Source organism: Microcaecilia unicolor, chromosome 1, assembly GCF_901765095.1.
Source record: "Microcaecilia unicolor chromosome 1, aMicUni1.1, whole genome shotgun sequence".
In the NCBI taxonomy this organism is placed as follows: domain Eukaryota; kingdom Metazoa; phylum Chordata; class Amphibia; order Gymnophiona; family Siphonopidae; genus Microcaecilia; species Microcaecilia unicolor.
Genome location: NC_044031.1, coordinates 1,126,839 through 1,145,143, shown reverse-complemented (window position 1 = coordinate 1,145,143; position 18,305 = coordinate 1,126,839). Strand labels below are relative to the sequence as shown.

The 18,305-nt window shown below is 49.3% G+C and overlaps 1 protein-coding gene across 2 annotated transcripts in view; it reads right to left on the bottom strand.

Moving 5' to 3' along the window:
- Positions 1-18,305, bottom strand: part of LOC115461810 (ATP-binding cassette sub-family F member 2) — a 228,516-nt gene that overhangs the window by 42,122 nt on the left and 168,089 nt on the right. For both annotated transcript variants that reach the window (XM_030191858.1, XM_030191868.1), the window contains exon 8: positions 17,851-17,946. In XM_030191858.1, the coding sequence (XP_030047718.1) occupies positions 17,851-17,946 (96 nt within the window). The remainder of the gene's footprint in view (positions 1-17,850; positions 17,947-18,305) is intronic.

Genomic DNA, 18,305 nt, shown 5'->3' with positions numbered 1-18,305 from the left:
ACTGCCTACAAGGAGACACTGAACCTCCACACAGCTCCAACAACTGCGTACAAGGAGACACTGAACCTCCACACAGCTCCAACAACTGCCTACAAGGAGACACTGAACCTCCACCGCCACACAGCACCAACAACTGCCTACAAGGAGACACTGAACCTCCACACAGCTCCAACAACTGCCTACAAGGAGACACTGAACCTCCACCGCCACACAGCTCCAACAACTGCCTACAAGGAGACACTGAACCTCCACCGCCACACAGCTCCAACAACTGCCTACAAGGAGACACTGAACCTCCACCGCCACACAGCTCCAACAACTGACTACAAGGAGGCACTGAACCTCCACCGCCACACAGCTCCAACAACTGACTACAAGGAGGCACTGAACCTCCACCGCCACACAGCTCCAACAACTGACTACAAGGAGACACTGAACCTCCACCGCCACACAGCTCCAACAACTGACTACAAGGAGACACTGAACCTCCACTGCCACATAGCTCCAACAACTGACTACAAGGTGACACTGAACTTCCAATGAGACAGGGAGTACTAGCAGCTCACAAGCACTCTCTCTCACTCACTCACACACAGAGACACACACGCACACACACACTAGCTGCTCACTCTCACACTCACTGTCTCTTTTCCACAGAAACACACTTAATTTCTCACTCACTCTCACACACAGACCCACACACAATATTCTAAGAAGGGGAGGGGGACAACAACCCCCCCCCCCCTGATTTGCAGCTTATAACAAATGGATATAAGTACATAAGTACATAAGTAGTGCCATACTGGGAAAGACCAAAGGTCCATCTAGCCCAGCATCCTGTCACCGACAGTGGCCAATCCAGGTCAAGGGCACCTGGCACGCTCCCCAAACGTAAAAACATTCCAGACAAGTTATACCTAAAAATGCGGAATTTTTCCAAGTCCATTTAATAGCGGTCTATGGACTTGTCCTTTAGGAATCTATCTAACCCCTTTTTAAACTCCGTCAAGCTAACCGCCCGTACCACGTTCTCCGGCAACGAATTCCAGAGTCTAATTACACGTTGGGTGAAGAAAAATTTTCTCCGATTCGTTTTAAATTTACCACACTGTAGCTTCAATTCATGCCCTCTAGTCCTAGTATTTTTGGATAGCGTGAACAGTCGCTTCACATCCACCCGATCCATTCCACTCATTATTTTATACACTTCTATCATATCTCCCCTCAGCCGTCTCTTCTCCAAGCTGAAAAGCCCTAGCCTTCTCAGCCTCTCTTCATAGGAAAGTCGTCCCATCCCCACTATCATTTTCGTCGCCCTTCGCTGTACCTTTTCCAATTCTACTATATCTTTTTTGAGATACGGAGACCAGTACTGAACACAATACTCCAGGTGCGGTCGCACCATGGAGCGATACAACGGCATTATAACATCCGCACACCTGGACTCCATACCCTTCCTAATAACACCCAACATTCTATTCGCTTTCCTAGCCGCAGCAGCACACTGAGCAGAAGGTTTCAGCGTATCATCGACGACGACACCCAGATCCCTTTCTTGATCCGTAACTCCTAACGCGGAACCTTGCAAGACGTAGCTATAATTCGGGTTCCTCTTACCCACATGCATCACTTTGCACTTGTCAACATTGAACTTCATCTGCCACTCGCACGCCCATTCTCCCAGTCTCGCAAGGTCCTCCTGTAATCGTTCACATTCCTCCTGCGACTTGACGACCCTGAATAATTTTGTGTCATCGGCGAATTTAATTACCTCACTAGTTATTCCCATCTCTAGATCATTTATAAATACATTAAAAAGCAACGGACCCAGCACAGACCCCTGCGGGACCCCACTAACTACCCTCCTCCACTGAGAATACTGGCCACGCAATCCTACTCTCTGCTTCCTATCTTTCAACCAGTTCTTAATCCATAATAATACCCTACCTCCGATTCCATGACTCTGCAATTTCTTCAGGAGTCTTTCGTGCGGCACTTTGTCAAACGCCACTGACCACCACCACTGAGAGAGCTCACTCTCACGCTGTCTGTCTCTTTATCAGAGAGAAACACTTTCTTTCTCACTCACTCTCTGACCCAAACACACACGCACCCAAACATATAAACGGCAAGTGAACACTCACCTGCAAATGCGCAGTAGAGTCACTCAGAACGCTAAGAGTGTAGGTCCAAGCCCCGCCTCCACCAGCAGTACAGCCCAATCGGGAGGAGGGCTTGGACATGGGCGTGGAAATCGGAGGAGGAGGGAGCAAGGAGGGAAGGAGGGGGCGGAACTGAGGGAAACACGCTGGGGGGGGGGAGGGCAGGGGAGAGAGCAGGGTTGGTGGACCGGGGGGGGGGGGGGGGGGCATAGGAAAACAAAAAACTAGCCTGTTGTTACGGGCTTAATGGCTAGTATATATATATATATTTTAAGAGAGCCCATGCAAAACATCACCTGAATCAAGGAATAAACCGAGCAGGGCAAGAAAGGGTACAAGGGGTTCCACGCCTTGAATGCCGAAGTAGGCGTGAACCAAAAGCTACCAGTAGCCGGAATTTGCAAGTGGGCACAGCCACCAGAAGATATTGCAGCCACATTGAAGGCAGGTTTCAGTTGGGAACAGCCTAAAGGTTGGAGAAGCTTGAACTCTGATGGATGCGGAAACCTGCTAAAATGAGCTTCCAGCAAAAGGCAGTGCATGCTTGCCAGAGGAAACAACCAGAGAGGCTAAGGTACCCATAAATAACTGAGAGCATCACGGAATGAATGGAGCTGCATTGGACAGAGCATACAGAAAAAAAACTGTCACTGGAACAGCCAGGTTTCAAATCTCATACAGCCCGAGCTCCAAAGCACCTGGTTCCAACAAAACTGTTAGCAGACAGGAATGACCAACTCAGAGAGCCAGCAATCTTGGAGACGTGCAGAACCCTACCAGCCAGCCAGGGCCACCGAGAAGGGGGGACAGGGGGGACAAAATTCCCCAAGCCTCCAGGGGGCCCCGGCGCCGCCGCTGCAGTCCGGCCTGCCCTCCGTCGCTCTCTGGCATTGAACTTAAGCGCCTCACCTTCGAAAGCGCAGCAAGCAGTGGCAGACCACTCCTTCCTTCTGTGTCCTGCCCTTGCCTGACATAACTTCCGCGAGGGCAGGACACGGAAGGAAGGAGTGGTCTGCCGCTGCTTGTTGCGCTCTCGAAGGTGAGGCGCTTAAGGTCAGAGGGCCTAGGGGTGGAGAGAGGGCCCGGCGACCTCGGGTGGGGTGGGGGGGCCCGAGGGCGGCCTTGTCCCAGCCAGGCATATAAAGAAAGAGTCCATCCACAGTGAGGATACAGAGTGAAACGAGACATGGGAAACTAAGACGGCCATCATTGAGGAAAAAAGCACGACAAGCACACGATGGGCTGAGGTGCATGTCCAGGCTGCTGAAAGCGGACCGCTGCCAACATGCACAGATACTCCCCGACTCTCAGAAAGCTGAAATAGCAGAATTCTGCTCTTCCGATTTTTGGGTTTTCCCCCTAAACATCTGTGAAGATGGAGTCTGAAGGCAGGAGATGGAGTGACAGAGGGACCTGGCACCACCAGGTGTACCCTTAGAATAGGCACCAATAGAGCCTAGACGCTCCCTGGCTCAACTGAACCAGGAAGCCCAGAGCAGGAGCCAAGCAGAAGATGATCCCAGGATCCCACTGTCTGCTATAGATAGAGAAATACTATCTGTTCCAGGAGCATACCGCCCTATATGACAGAGTTCAGTTTAGAACTCTGTCTCCACCTGCTGATAGATGGCCATGACCCACAAGTCTCTGGATTCACCCACTGCTGATGACAAGGAACTTTTGTTAGAATACAAACCATATACTAAGCAGAATGGACTAGTATACAACCTGCGTTATTCTAATACAGTCTCACAAACAGTGGATTCTATCCCTAAGCACTTACTACTACTACTAATCATTTCTGTAGCGCTACTAGAGGCACGCAGCACAATACACACTGAGGGGCATAATCGAATGGGGCACCCAAATTTTCATGAGGGCATCCCCATGAAGGGGTGGGGAAACCCGTATTATCGAAACAAGATGGGCGTCCATCTTTCATTTCGATAATACGGTCGGGGATGCCCAAATCTCAACATTTAGGTCGACCTTAGAGATGGTCATCCCCGGTTTTCGGCAATAATGGAAACCAAGGATGCCCATCTCAGAAACAACCAAATCCAACCCCTTTGGTCGTGGGAGGAGCCAGCATTCGTAGTGCACTGGTCCCCTCACTTGCCAGGACACCAACCGGGCACCCTAGGGGGCGCTGCAGTAGACTTCAGAAATTGCTCCCAGGTACATAGCTCCCTTACCTTGGGTGCTGAGCCCTCAACCACCACCCCCCCAAAAAAAACCCACTCCCCACAACTGTACACCACTATCATAGCCCTAAGGGGTGAAGGGGGGCACCTACATGTGGGTACAGTGGGTTTCTGGTGGGTTTTGAAGGGCTCACATTTACTACCAGAAGTGTAACACGCGGGGGGGGGGGGGGGGGGGGGGGGGGGATGGGCCTGGGTCTGTCTGCCTAAAGTGCACTGCACCCACTAAAACTGCTCCAGGGACCTGCATACTGCTGTCAGGGAGCTGGGTGTGACATTTGAGGCTGGCATAGGGGCTGGCAAAAAATATTTTTGAAGTTTTTTTTAGGGTGAGAGGGGGTTAGTGACCACTGGGGGAGTAAGGAGAGATCTTCCCTGATTCCCTCCGGTGGTAATCTGGTCAGTTCGGGCACCTTTTTGAGGCTTGGTCGCAAGAGAAAATGGACCAAGTAAAGTCGGCCAAGTGCTCGTCAGGGACGCCCTTCTTTTTTCCATTACCTGACTCTTCCTCCCCTCTCCCTCTCTAAGTTCCCCCAGTTGTACATACCTTACATGTACCTCATTCTACCACAATTCACTTTGTATTCATTCAAACCATGTATTTGTTCCGATAACGGTAATATGTAAGCCACATTGAGCCTGCAAAAAGGTGGGAAAATGTGGGATACAAATGCAACAAATAAATAAATAATCAGCTGAGGATGCCCATGTGTTAAGCACGCCCCAGTCCCGCCTTTGCTATGCTTCCGACACGCCCCCGGGAACTTTGGAAAGAAGTTGAGGGCGCCCAAAATCGGCTTTCGATTATGCTGATTTGGCCGACCCTGAGAAAAGGACTTCCATCTCCCAATTTGTGTTGAAAGATGGGCCCCCTTCTCTTTTGAAAATGAGCCTGAGAATAATCTACATTTTTTGTACCTGGGGCAATAGTGGGTTAAGTGACAAGGTCACAAGGAGATGCAGTGGGAATCGAACCCACGTTGCCAGGATCAAAGTCTGCTACACTAACCATCAGGCTACTCTTCCACTTGCACCATTTAGCTTCAAATATCTTCTTGATCAGGCCTGTCAGTTTTTTCTAGAAACCTTAACAGTACAGTTTGTTCAATTCAGAGCTCCCAGATGTACATTGTTGGAATTAATAGATCAGGAACACTAGAAGTTGTGGTGAATAAGACTCTTTGGACTTTCTCTTGGTGATCTGCTCCTTGTGTTTGTACTACTTTGGAGATCCTTCCAGATAGACTGCCTTTGTGTGTTTTGGGATCAATAGATCAGAATCAGCTATACTATGGTGACTGTATGTTTTATACACAGTTCTTTACCGAGGAACGAAAGGGACTGAGTACTCTAAAGAGAGCAACTACCGACTCTAGTTCTGTTTTCCCCATTGATATGGTAGTCTATCCCTGACCATTAGTTTACATGGACTAAGGTAAAATTATGTATAATCATACCTGATAATTTTCTTTCCATTAATCATAGCTGATCAATCCATAGACTGGTGGGTTGTGTCCATCTACCAGCAGGTGGAGATAGAGAGCAAACTTTTGCCTCCCTATATGTGGTCATGTGCTGCCGGAAACTCCTCAGTATGTCGATATCAAAGCTCCATCCGCAGGACTCAGCACTTAGAGAATTACACCCACGAAGGGACACTCTGCCCAGCTCACCACCGCCGAAACGGGGGAGGGGAATTAACCCAGCTCATCCCCACACAAGTGGGGGAGGGGAATCCGTCCAGCTCATCCCCGCGGAGCGGGGGAGGGACACCACACCCGCCGATGCGGGGGGATCTGGCTTATCCTGCAACCGCAACCGCGGGAGGAGCTGACTGACCCTAACACCGCCGAAGCGGGAGGGGTACAAAGCTGCCCTACAGCCGCACGAAGCGGGAGGGAGTGCCGGCAGAATTTATGTCTCAATCCAGCCCCGTAAAACGGAGGGGAGAGGAATGCAGCAGCTCACTGTAACACAAACTCGTCTCAACTCTTGAAGAATCCAAGTGAAAGAACTTGAACACGAAGTCTTTCTGAAATAACTGAAGACTAAACTTGAACCTGAAATGCAACCAGAATAAAAACAGAACAGATATCTGGGAGGGGCTATGGATTGATCAGCTATGATTAATGGAAAGAAAATTATCAGGTATGATTATACATAATTTTACCTTCCATATCATCAAGCTGATCAATCCATAGACTGGTGGGATGTACCGAAGCAGTACTCACCCAGGGCGGGACATTGAAATCCCTGACCTCAACACTGAAGCTCCAAACCGGGCCTCCGCCCGTGCAGCCACAGTCAAACGGTAATGCTTGGAGAATGTATGAGCCGAAGCCCAAGTTGCCGCCTTGCATATCTCTTCCAAGGAGACGGATCCGGCCTCTGCCATCGAGGCCGCCTGAGCTCTCGTGGAGTGAGCCTTCAGCTGGATAGGCGGCACCTTCCCCGCGGCCACATAAGCCGCTGCAATGGCTTCCTTGACCCATCTTGCCACTGTAGGCTTAGCAGCCTGCAGACCCTTACGAGGACCTGCAAACAGGACAAACAGATGATCCGATTTCCGGAAATCATTGGTCACTTCCAAGTATCTGAAGATGACTCGTCTCACATCCAGATATTTAAGAGCAGAGTACTCCTCTGGGTAGTCCTCCCTACGAAAGGAAGGGAGACAGAGCTGCTGATTCACATGGAAGCGAGAAACAATCTTGGGCAGGAAGGAAGGCACTGTGCGAATAGTCACTCCCGCCTCAGTGAACTGCAGAAAAGGCTCTCGACATGAGAGCGCCTGGAGCTCGGAAACTTTTCTGGCTGAAGTGATAGCCACCAAAAAGACTGCTTTCAACGTCAGGTCTTTCAGAGATGCCCTCGACAAGGGTTCAAAAGGCGGCTTCTGCAATGCTCTTAGCACCAGGTTGAGATTCCACGCAGGAACCACTGAGTGCAGAGGAGGGCGCAGGTGATTAACTCCCTTGAGAAAGCGCACCACATCTGGCTGCGAAGCCAGGGAAGCACCCTTCAGGCGGCCCCTGAAGCAAGCCAGAGCCGCTACCTGGACTTTAAGGGAACTGAGCGACAGGCCTTTCTCCAGACCTTCTTGCAGGAACGCCAACACTGAAGAAATTGGAGCAGTGAAGGGAGAAAGTGAGCCTGCTTCACACCATGCTGCAAAGATACGCCAAACCCTGGCGTAAGCAGTAGAAGTAGAGCGTTTCCTCGCTCTCAGCATAGTGGCGATGACCTTGTCTGAGAAGCCCTTCTTCCTCAGACGCTGCCGCTCAATAGCCAGGCCGTAAGACCAAAGGGAGAGGGATCCTCCATCACCACGGGACCCTGATGTAACCGGCCCTGCTCCACTGACAGCCGCAGAGGATCGTCGACTGAGAGCCTGATCAAGTCCGCATACCAGGGACGTCTGGGCCAATCCGGACCCACCAGGATTACCCTGCCGGGATGCTTTGCCACCCGGTCTAGCACCCTGCCCAACATGGGCCAGGGCGGGAACACATAGAGGAGCTCTTGTGTCGGCCACTGTTGGAGAAGAGCATCTACTCCCAGGGATCGAGGGTCCCGTCCTCTGCTGAAAAAGCGCGGCACTTGGCAATTGGCCGATGACGCCATCAGATCTAGGCTCGGCTGGCCCCAGCGCTTCGTGATGTCCAAGAACGCCTGAGCAGATAGTTGCCACTCTCCGGGCTCCAAGGTATGGCGACTGAGAAAGTCCGCCTTGACATTCATGACTCCGGCAATGTGGGCCGCTGAAAGCTGCTCCAGGTTCGCTTCCGCCCACTGGCAAAGACTCATAGCCTCCTTGGCTAGAGGGGCGCTCTTGGTACCTCCCTGGCGGTTGATATAGGCCACAGCCGTGGCATTGTCCGACAGGACCCGTACAGGCTACAACACCAGTACCGGGATGAACTCCAATAACACCAACCGAATGGCTCTGAGTTCCAGGAGGTTGATAGACCACTTGCCTCTGCAGGAGACTAGAGCCCCTGCGCTGTCCTTCCCAAGCAGTGGGCTCCCCAGCCCATCAAAGAGGCGTCTGTCGTGACGACAATCCACTCCGGGGTCACCAGAGGCAATCCTGCAGACAACTTGTCTGTCTGCGTCCACCAGCTCAGCGCCTTGCGCACTGCTGGGTCCACGAGAAGGCGCACAGCATAATCCTCCGACATCGGAGTCCAGCGCAGCAGCAGAGATAGCTGTAGTGGTCTCATATGAGCCCTGGCCCAGGGCACTACTTCCATCGTGGCCGTCATAGAGCCCAACAGCTGCACGTAGTCCCAAGCCCGAATAGGAGAGGCTACTAGGAACTAGTCCACCTGAGCCTGAAGCTTGACAATCCGATTGTCTGGCAGGAACACTCTGCCCACTTGGGTGTCAACTCGAACTCCCAGATACTCCAGGGACTGAGTCGGGCGCAGCTGGCTCTTCTTCCAGTTGATGATCCATCCCAGGGAGCTCACAAGAGCAACTACCCGGTCCATAGCTTTGCCGCACTCTGCATAAGAGGGGGCTCGGATCAACCAGTCGTCCAGATAAGGATGGACTTGTACTCCTTCCTTTAGCAGGAAGGCCGCTATGACCCCCATTACTTTGGAAAAGGCCCGCGGAGCAGTAGCCAACCCGAAAGGGAGGGCTCTGAACTGGAAGTGTCGTCTCAGGACTGTAAAACGCAGAAAGCGTTGGAGAGGAGGCCAGATGGGAATATGCAGGTACGCTTCCTTGATGTCCAAGGAAGCCAAGAACTCTCCTGCCTTCTCTGCCGCTATAACAGAGCGGAGAGTCTCCATGCGAAAGTGCCTCACTTTCCAGGCCCGATTGACCCCTTTGAGGTCGAGGATAGGCCGGACAGAACCTCCTTTCTTTGGAACCACAAAGTAAATGGAGTAACGTCCCTTGCCAATCTGATTTTTTGGCACCGGAACGACCGCACCCAGGCGGATCAGGTTGTCCAAGGTCTGCTGCACTGCCACAGCTTGACCGGAGACTTGCAGGGAGAGAGTACAAACCCGTCTCTTAAGGGTTGGCAGAACTCTAGCTTGTAGCCGTCTCTGATGACTTCCAGCACCCACGCGTCTGAAGTTATAGTGGTCCACTCGCCCAGAAACGAGGACAGCCGTCCTCCAATCTGCACTGGGGCGTGGACCAAGGCCCCGTCATTGGGTACGAGACCCTGGGGGAGGACCGGAGGGAGCACCTCCGGGACGGCGGTCTCTGCGAAAGGAATGCTGCTTGGGGGAGAAATTCCTCTTGAAGGAAGAGGGGGCAGAGGAACCCGACTTGCCCGGGCGGTACCGACGGGCTTCCAGCAACCGTCCTCTGGAGGTACCGGGACGAGTACTAGCCCGAGCCCTGACCTCTGGTAATTTCTTGCCCTTAGACGTGCCGAGATCGGTCACGCTTTTGTCCAGCTCGACCCCAAAGAGCAGCTTGCCTTTAAAAGGCAATCTAGCCAGGCGGGATTTAGAGGCGTGGTCAGCAGACCAATGTTTCAGCCAAAGCCACCGCCGCGCAGAGACTGTCTGAGCCATGCCTTTAGCTGAGGCTCTCAAGACATCATACAGCAAGTCTGCCAAATAGGCTAAGCCCGATTCCAGGGCCGGCCAATCAGCCCTCAAGGAAAGATCCGAGGAGGAAGCCCGCTGCACCATAGTCAGGCACGCCCTGGCCACATAGGAGCCGCAAACTGAGGCCTGCAAACTTAAAGCAGCTGCCTCAAAGGACGACCTTAAGGCCGCCTCCAATCTTCTGTCTTGGGCGTCCTTTAGGGCCGTGCCACCTTCCACCGGCAACGCCGTTTTCTTAGTCAACGCAGTGATTAAAGAATCCACGGTAGGCCACAGATAGGCCTCACGTTCACTCACAGCCAAAGGATAGAGGCGGGACATAGCCCTAGCCACTTTAAGGCTCGTTTCCGGGACATCCCATTGAGCCGCAATTAAGGTGTGCATGGCATCATGCACGTGGAAGGATCTAGGCGGGCGCTTCGTCCCCAGCATAATGGCAGAGCCAACAGGGGCTGAGGGAGAGACGTCCTCCGGAGAGGAAATCTTCAAAGTGTCCATGGCCTGTAAAAACAGGTTGGGCAAATCCTCTGGGCTAAAAAGCCGCGCTGCAGAGGGGTCATCCGCTCCATCCGAGCGGGGATCTATCTCCTCCAAGGAATCCGCAAAGGACCGTTGGGAGACCTCAGACACGCTGCCCTCATCTACATCGGAGGAGACAAAGTCCTCCAAGGCCTGGAAATCAACCCGAGGGCGTTTACCTCTGGGAACCTCAACCTCTTTATCAGAAGAGGGAGCAGGGGCAGCGTTTTGCATGAGGAAAGCCTGATGCAGCAGCAAAACAAACTCGGGGGAGAAACCCCCCAGACTGTGCACTTCCGCAGCCTGGGCAACAGCCCTAGACGCACTCTCAACCGGCGCTCGCAATAGCGGGGGAGAGACATGCTGCGCATCCAAAATGGCGTCCGGCGCGAAACTCCGCGAAGGAGCCGCGCGGGAAGAACGGCGCTTAACTTTAGCCGCTTGTGCCGTCGCCCAAACTAAGGGCGTTCATGGCATTAATGTCTCCAACCTCAAGGGCGGCCCACGAAGAAGCCGTCCGAGCCGCGTGGCCGGCCAAGATGGCGGAGGCGAGGAGCGGGGGATGGGCGTTTATGGCGGGAAAAAACCGCCACGCCGGAGGAACGACCGGGACTTCATCGGTCACTAAACTGTCACCCATCAAGGGCGAATCAGGTTGTAAAACCCCCGCATCCCCTCTAGAAGCGCTCCAGCGATCCGGGGAGCGACCCTTTGCGCCCTTGCCCTCCGACGCCATATGCCACGAGGAGAAGAATCGGGGAACCCCCTGCCCGCTATAAAAAGGTAAAATTACCTGCTTGCCGCTCCGAGCTGTAACGAACTGGTGTCCCAGTGAGTAGCTGCAATGAACGTTTAAAGAAACGTCGAATTAAACGCCTTTAAAGACGTTTAAAAATTTTTTTTTTTTTTTTTTTTAAACGGAGCCAGCGGGAGGGGGGAGAAAAGGAGGGACCTGGCACCACCAGGTTTGCACTTGCTCAAAAGAGCCCTCAACCCCAGGCCTCAACAAAACCTAAGGATTAGGCTTGGAGGCCTAGCCAGAGCTGCTGCTGTGTGTGACCACCACCTGCTGAGATAGAGAACATACTGGGGAGTTTCCGGCAGCACATGACCACATATAGGGAGGCAAAAGTTTGCTCTCTATCTCCACCTGCTGGTAGATGGACACAACCCACCAGTCTATGGATTGATCAGCTTGATGATATGGAAAAGAGCTATTAAGCTTTGGCTGGCTATCATAAAATCTTAATCCTAATAAGGGATATATATATAATAGGAGGTACCTAAAACATTAACAACAAACAGTACTCCTGTTCTATATAAATTACAAAATCTTTATTAGTGAAAACAAACCAGTGCATTAAAAGAATTACCAAATAGTATCCCTGCAACTCACTCACACTGCCATCCACACCAGACTTATACCCTGATCACATATGTAAATCCCACAAAGAACATTGAACATAAACCCTAAATTGCAGTTTCTTCAGCCTCTGTGTATCATCAGAGCACAATCTCAATAACGATCAGTCAGTGAGCCCTAAAAAAAACACAAGGGCACACAAAACCCAGTTCTTAATAATTATAGCAGATATTGAACATTGCTGATCTTTGTATCCAACAAGTTCTCAAGTGAAGGAAGAAAAAAATTCCACTGCAATATAAAGCCACAGTTCTTATCCCTGTGATAAAAAAAACCCCACAGAGAAACACTGGGAATTGCAGAGTCACACAAATCTTCTGTGATCCTCCTGCACACAGTCAAACCTTTAAATTAAAGGCAGCCAAAGAATGCTTCAGGTAAGTGGGAGGCTTCCAGGGATAGGTAAATTAAACCCACATAGTTGGTATACTCCAAAAGCCATAACCTGATGAGAAACGTATAGGCTCCCAGGAAGGTGGTAGAGAAAACGATGACACATGAATTTAAAAAACTACATAAGACAGCACAGATCTGGGAGTAAGAGGAAGGGACTGTATAGCTTAGCAGTTGGTGTGGATGGGCAAAATGGATAGGTCATATTTATTTATTTATTTTTATTTATTGCATTTGTATCCCACATTTTCCCACCTATTTGCGGGCTCAGTGTGGCTTACAATACATTGTGAATGATGGAAATACAATGTGTTACAGTACAATTATGGGTTACATTATGAGGAGTTATGGGAAGACAAAGTCAAGTCAAAACAACATTTAGAGCGTATAAACAGTGGAATGTTACAATGGGGAAAGGATAGGGCGATAGAACAATAGCACGACAACCTTAGGGTATAGCAATTTTATAAGTGGGTGGAGTATTAATTGTGGTGAAGATACGAGTAGGAGAATTCAGAAGAGAGTGTGTTGATGCATTTCTGTTAGTGTGTGTGGACTTCATATGTTTTGATCCTTGCAGTAAATTTTCTCGAAGAGATGAGTCTTTAATTGTTTGCGGAAGTTCGTTAGTTTGTAGATCGTTTTCAGGTTGCGTGGTAGTGTATTCCAGAGTTGCGTGCTCATATAAGAGAAGGTTGACGCGTGCAGTACTTTGTATTTTATGCCTTTGCAGTTAGGGAAGTGGAGATTGAGGAAAGTTCGGGATGATCTTTTAGCGTTTCTGGGTGGCAGGTCTATTAAGTCAGACATGTATGCAGGGGCTTCACCGTGGATGATTTTGTGGACTAAGGTGCATACTTTAAAGGTGATACGTTCCTTGAGTGGGAGCCAGTGCAGTTTCTCACGTAAGGGTTTTGCACTTTCGTATTTTGGTTTTCCGAAGATGAGTCTGGCTGCTGTATTCTGAGCTGTTTGAAGTTTCCTCAATATTTGTTCTTTGCAGCCTGCGTATAGTGAGTTACAGTAGTCTAGATGACTGAGTACGAGTGATTGCACTAGGTTGCGGAAGACAGATCTTGGAAAGAATGGTCTTATTCTTTTCAGTTTCCACATGGAGTAGAACATCTTTTTGGTTGTGTTGTTTGCGTGAGTCTCAAGTGTTAGGTGGCGGTCGATAGTGACTCCAAGGATTTTTAACATTTCGGAGATTGGCAGTTGTAGTTTAGGTGTGCTGATAGCAGTACATTTTTTCGTGTTGTATTGGGAGGTGAGTATGAGGCATTGAGTTTTTTCTGCATTCAGTTTCAGTCGGAATGCATCTGCCCAAGTATTCATGATGTGTAGACTTTGGTTGATTTCGTTGGAGATTTCGTTAATGTCTTGTTTGAAAGGTATATATATCGTTACATCATCTGCGTATATGTAAGGGTGAAGGTTATGATTTGATAGTAGTTTTGCCAAGGGGATCATCATTAGGTTGAAGATAGTTGGTGAGAGGGGGGATCCCTGTGGTACTCCACATTCCGGTGTCCATGCAGCAGACGTTATTGAATTTGATGTGACTTGGTATGAGCGCAAGGTTAGGAATCCCTTAAACCAGTTTAGGACGTTGCCTCCGATGCCAAAATATTCAAGTATGTGTAATAGAATTCCGTGGTCAACCATATCAAAGGCACTTGACATGTCAAATTGTAGGAGGAGTATGATGGTGCCTGTAGCAATCATTTGTTTGAATTTGTTCAAAAGGGTGATTAGTACTGTTTCTGTGCTGTGATTTGACCGGAATCCTGATTGGGCATCATGCAGTATTGAGAACTTGTTGAGATAATTTGTGAGTTGTTTTGTTACCATCCCTTCGGTTATTTTGGTTATTAGTGGAATAGATGCTACTGGTCTGTAATTTGTTATTTCGCTTGCGTTTTTCTTTGTGTCTTTGGGTATTGGGGTGAGTAAAATTTTTCCTTTGGGAAAAGTCCGTTTTGCAGCATGAAATTCACGTGGTTCGTTAGGTCTATTATGAATTGTTGAGGAGCTGATTTCATGAGGTTGTTTGGGCAGATATCTAGTTTGCAATGGGATTTGGCGAATCTTTTGAGCGTTTTAGAGATGAGGTCCTCTGACAGTGGTTCGAATTCGGTCCAGAACCTGTCTGCTGGGTATATTCCGTCTTCTGGGTCTAGACAGTTTAGGAGTGTGGCGTATTCAGTAGTGCTAGTGGGTATTTTGAGTCGTAATTGTATACTTTTTTCCTTGAAGTATTTCGCAAGGTCGTCGACCCCTGGTGTATCTTTGCTATTGTTTGTAACTGGTGTGGTGTCTAGCAATTTATTTACAAGGTAGAAGAGTTTGTGTGTGTCTTTATAGTTTGGTCCAATTATTGTTTTGTAGTGTAGTCTTTTCGTCTGTTTTATGTTATATTTGTATTTCCTCCAAAGTGATTTCCAGGCATTTAGTGTGTGTTCATCTTTCTTTTTGTTCCATGCGCGTTCTAGCTGACTTGTGTTTTGAGTTTTTTCAGCTCTTCGGTGAACCATGGATTTGATTTTTTCCTGCGTGATGTTCTAGTTTGGATTGGGGCAATTGTGTCCAATGTTGTTTTGCATATGTCGTCCCATTCTTGGAGGAATTGGATGGTGTCTGTATTTGTTGACCATTCATTTTGGTAGACCTGCTGCCAGAATGTTGTGGGGTCTATTTTTCCTCTCGTGGTGTATGTTGTTTGTTCATGTTTGTTGATTGCGTTTTTGTGCATTTTTCGCCAGTGGAGGGAGACATGTGCTTTGTGGTGGTCTGTCCATACTGCGGGTGTCCATCTTGTGTCTGTAAGTTGGAGAGTTGAGTCTGAGTCGAATTTGTGTGTGATGATATCTAGTGTGTGTCCCTTGGCGTGCGTTGGCTGAGTATTAGGTGTGTGTAAATCCCAAAGTTTTAAGAATTCTTTGCATTCTTGTGTGCCTGTTGAGGTGTCGTCTTCGAGGTGTAGGTTGATATCTCCTATTATGAGGATGTTTGATGCAGAGACACATGTACTCGAGATAAAGTCCATGAGTTGCGTTTGGGAGTCTTTCCATTTTCCTGGTGGTCTGTAGAATAGGATTGCACTGAGGTGTCCTTGTAGGTTTGGATGATTGATTTTTGTCGAGACAATTTCGAGTTGTGGTGAGGTGGATTCGCCAGTGGTTGTGATGGTGAATTCGGATTTATAAATTATGGCTATTCCGCCACCTCTTTTTCAATTTCTTGTCCAGTGGGTGATTTTGTATTCTGGTGGGCATGTCTCTATGATGGCGGGGTCTGTAGGGCTGTGGAACCATGTTTCCGTGATGAATAAAACGTCTAGATTATCTGTGGTGATCCAGTCTAGTATGTCTACTGAGTTGCTTACTGCTGATCTTGCGTTGATGTATCCTATTCGGATTGAGCGGTATGGTTCTGTAGGGAGGTTAGATGTTTTTATCTTTAATAATTGTCTGTTTTCTCGGCGGTTGAATTTGTCGTTGTTATTGTTTTTTATTTTTTTCTCTTTCTGTTGGTGGTGTTCGTATGTGGGGGGTTTTCCTTTCGGTTGGTTATTGTGTTTTTCGTCTGGTGAGTTGTTGTTAGGTTGTACATAGAGTTGGTGAGTTGTGGTTGGGTTGTTGTTGATGTTGGGGGTGGTCCATGCGTGGTAAATTATGGGAATGAGATAGATTATTATCAGTAGTTTGTTGGTATTCATATTTATAATGCAATGCACTTAGAGACAGTTATAATCAAGCATTAAAAGCAATACATTTAGAAACAGTTATAAGTAGACGCTAAAGCAGTGCAATTGAGACATGTAAAGATAGAACAATGACTAACAATATGAGCTTACTTTACACTCAGGCAGAGTAGCAAGCAGATCTAGCGATTAAACAAACAGTTAGAGTCTTTTGTATTGTGATCAATGTCCTCAGGCAGATCAAGCTAGTTCTTGTTTTGCTGCAGCACTAGTTAGTACAGCATGGGCATGCAATGGACATATAGTGATGTTTAGATCAGGCAGAGCAAGGATGCTAGACGTCATATAGACATGGATAGATCAATTGCAAGTGTGCTCTGGGTCACTGCAGTAGTGCCCCACAAAATAAAGCAGTGTCCTATAATTAGAGAGCAGAGCAGCGATACTGGTCAGAGATTAGATAAATAAGAAAGTGGACTTCACCTATCACTGTGATCCTACATGGCATTCAGGCCGAGCGAGCATGCAAACAGGTAACTAGATATAACAGACAGACTGCAGTGTGCTCTAGGTCTCTGAAGCAGTGCCCGAGTAGGGTCTCTTCAGCGGCAATCTTCAGCAGCAGCAGCAGTCTATCGCTCATCAGCAGCAATTTAGGTAGAGCAAGCATACCAAGTAGGCAAGTAGACAAAACAGACAAAGTGCAGTGTGTTCTTGGTCGCTGGAGCAGTGCCCAAGCAGGGTCTCATCTGCAGCAGTCTGCATCGGTAGCCTAGCAGCGATAGTCTTCTTCGGGTCCCCGCGTATCCCTCATTACAGAGCACCCAAAGCGAGGGAATAGAATGGTATATATCCTGACTGCACGCAAGCAGCAGGTCGCAAGTAGCTTGATGGCAACACAACTCCCCGGGCACTTATCTCGAGTTCTCCCGTATTGGAGCGCCGCGTCTGGGTGGTCCTCCGGCAGTTACCGTCTGTCTCGAGCCCGTGATCCCGTGTGGCCGATCATGCAATGCTCCCTCCACTTCGGTTCGATTCGGCGTCTCTTCATGTCGCGCCCCTTCCGGGCGCGCCCGATCTCCAAGGGCCCCTTTCCAGCCCTCCGGCGTGGATCCGAGTGGTCGGACTCGCAGCGGTCTTCTGCAAGGTCGTTAGCTGGTAAGGTCGGTCAATCTCGGCGCGGCTAGGCCTCGCCCGATCGGGCCCGCCGTAGCCACATGTGGGCCGACGGCCGCGGCTCTCCGAAATTTCTCGAGCTGGAGTCTCAGCTAGATTCTCCCAGTTCACTGGTTCCTTGCCCGTCGGGTTCAGCACTTCGACTTGGACCAGGGTGGCCTGACCCGCACAAGCCACTCGTGGTTTGGACTCACCGCAACCACGAGGCAGGCCGATGGCCGCGGCTCGTCCCAGATCGCCCGCTCGGGCTCCGGCTCCAGCCCAGCGATCCTCCCGGTCTATTTGTGTTTCTCCATTCGGCTCACCTCTAGCTCCGGTTCAATTCTTGGGGGTCCTGGATGGCTCAGGCAGGCCCTCCTCCTCGGGCTCTCGGAGCTCGCTCGTTCCAGAGCGCCTTACTTGTCGGCCATCTTGGGATATGGTCTTATCTGCCAGTATTTGCTATGTTTCTGTGTTTTAAAGACATCTTGTGTTGTGACAAGATGACTCAATGTCACATCCCATAATTAAACATATCCAGAGACAGTATTTAAAAGGCAGTCTCCTATACATATCTACATACAATAACTGTGGAGGCATAATCCCCTCCCCCCATACAACTTTAAACAAAATTATAGTGGGAACTTCTCACTCCATCCCAGTACACTTTCTTCCTGTTACACAACACACCTTCCCACTTTTATGATGGCAGTACCTTCATGTGGGTGATCTGATCCTGCTCCCAGTTAAAACGCTTCATTTGGTTTTCTTCTAGTTCCAGTCGCGTCTTCACATACTGATCATAATTACCCTGCAAATAAGAGGTACGTTTACACAGTCTATTGCAGTATTAAATACTATTTTCTCCATTTCAGGACAGAATTTTTTTCACAATATTATTGTATTTTCATTGCAACCCTCTGTCCCCTCTCTAGCTCCATGGTAGCCTCTCACCCTCCTCTCCCTGTACCCCTTCCCAACATGTTTTTCTTTTTCTGCTACCGTTGTCAGCTGCTCTATATAATGAGTGGAATACCAAGAGGCATATTTTCAAAGCACTTAGCCTTCCAAAGTTCCATAGAAACCTTTGGAACTTTGGAAGGCTTAGTGCTTTAAAAATATGCCTCAATTGGAGGAAGTGACGTCACGCAGCCGAATGGACGCTTGATC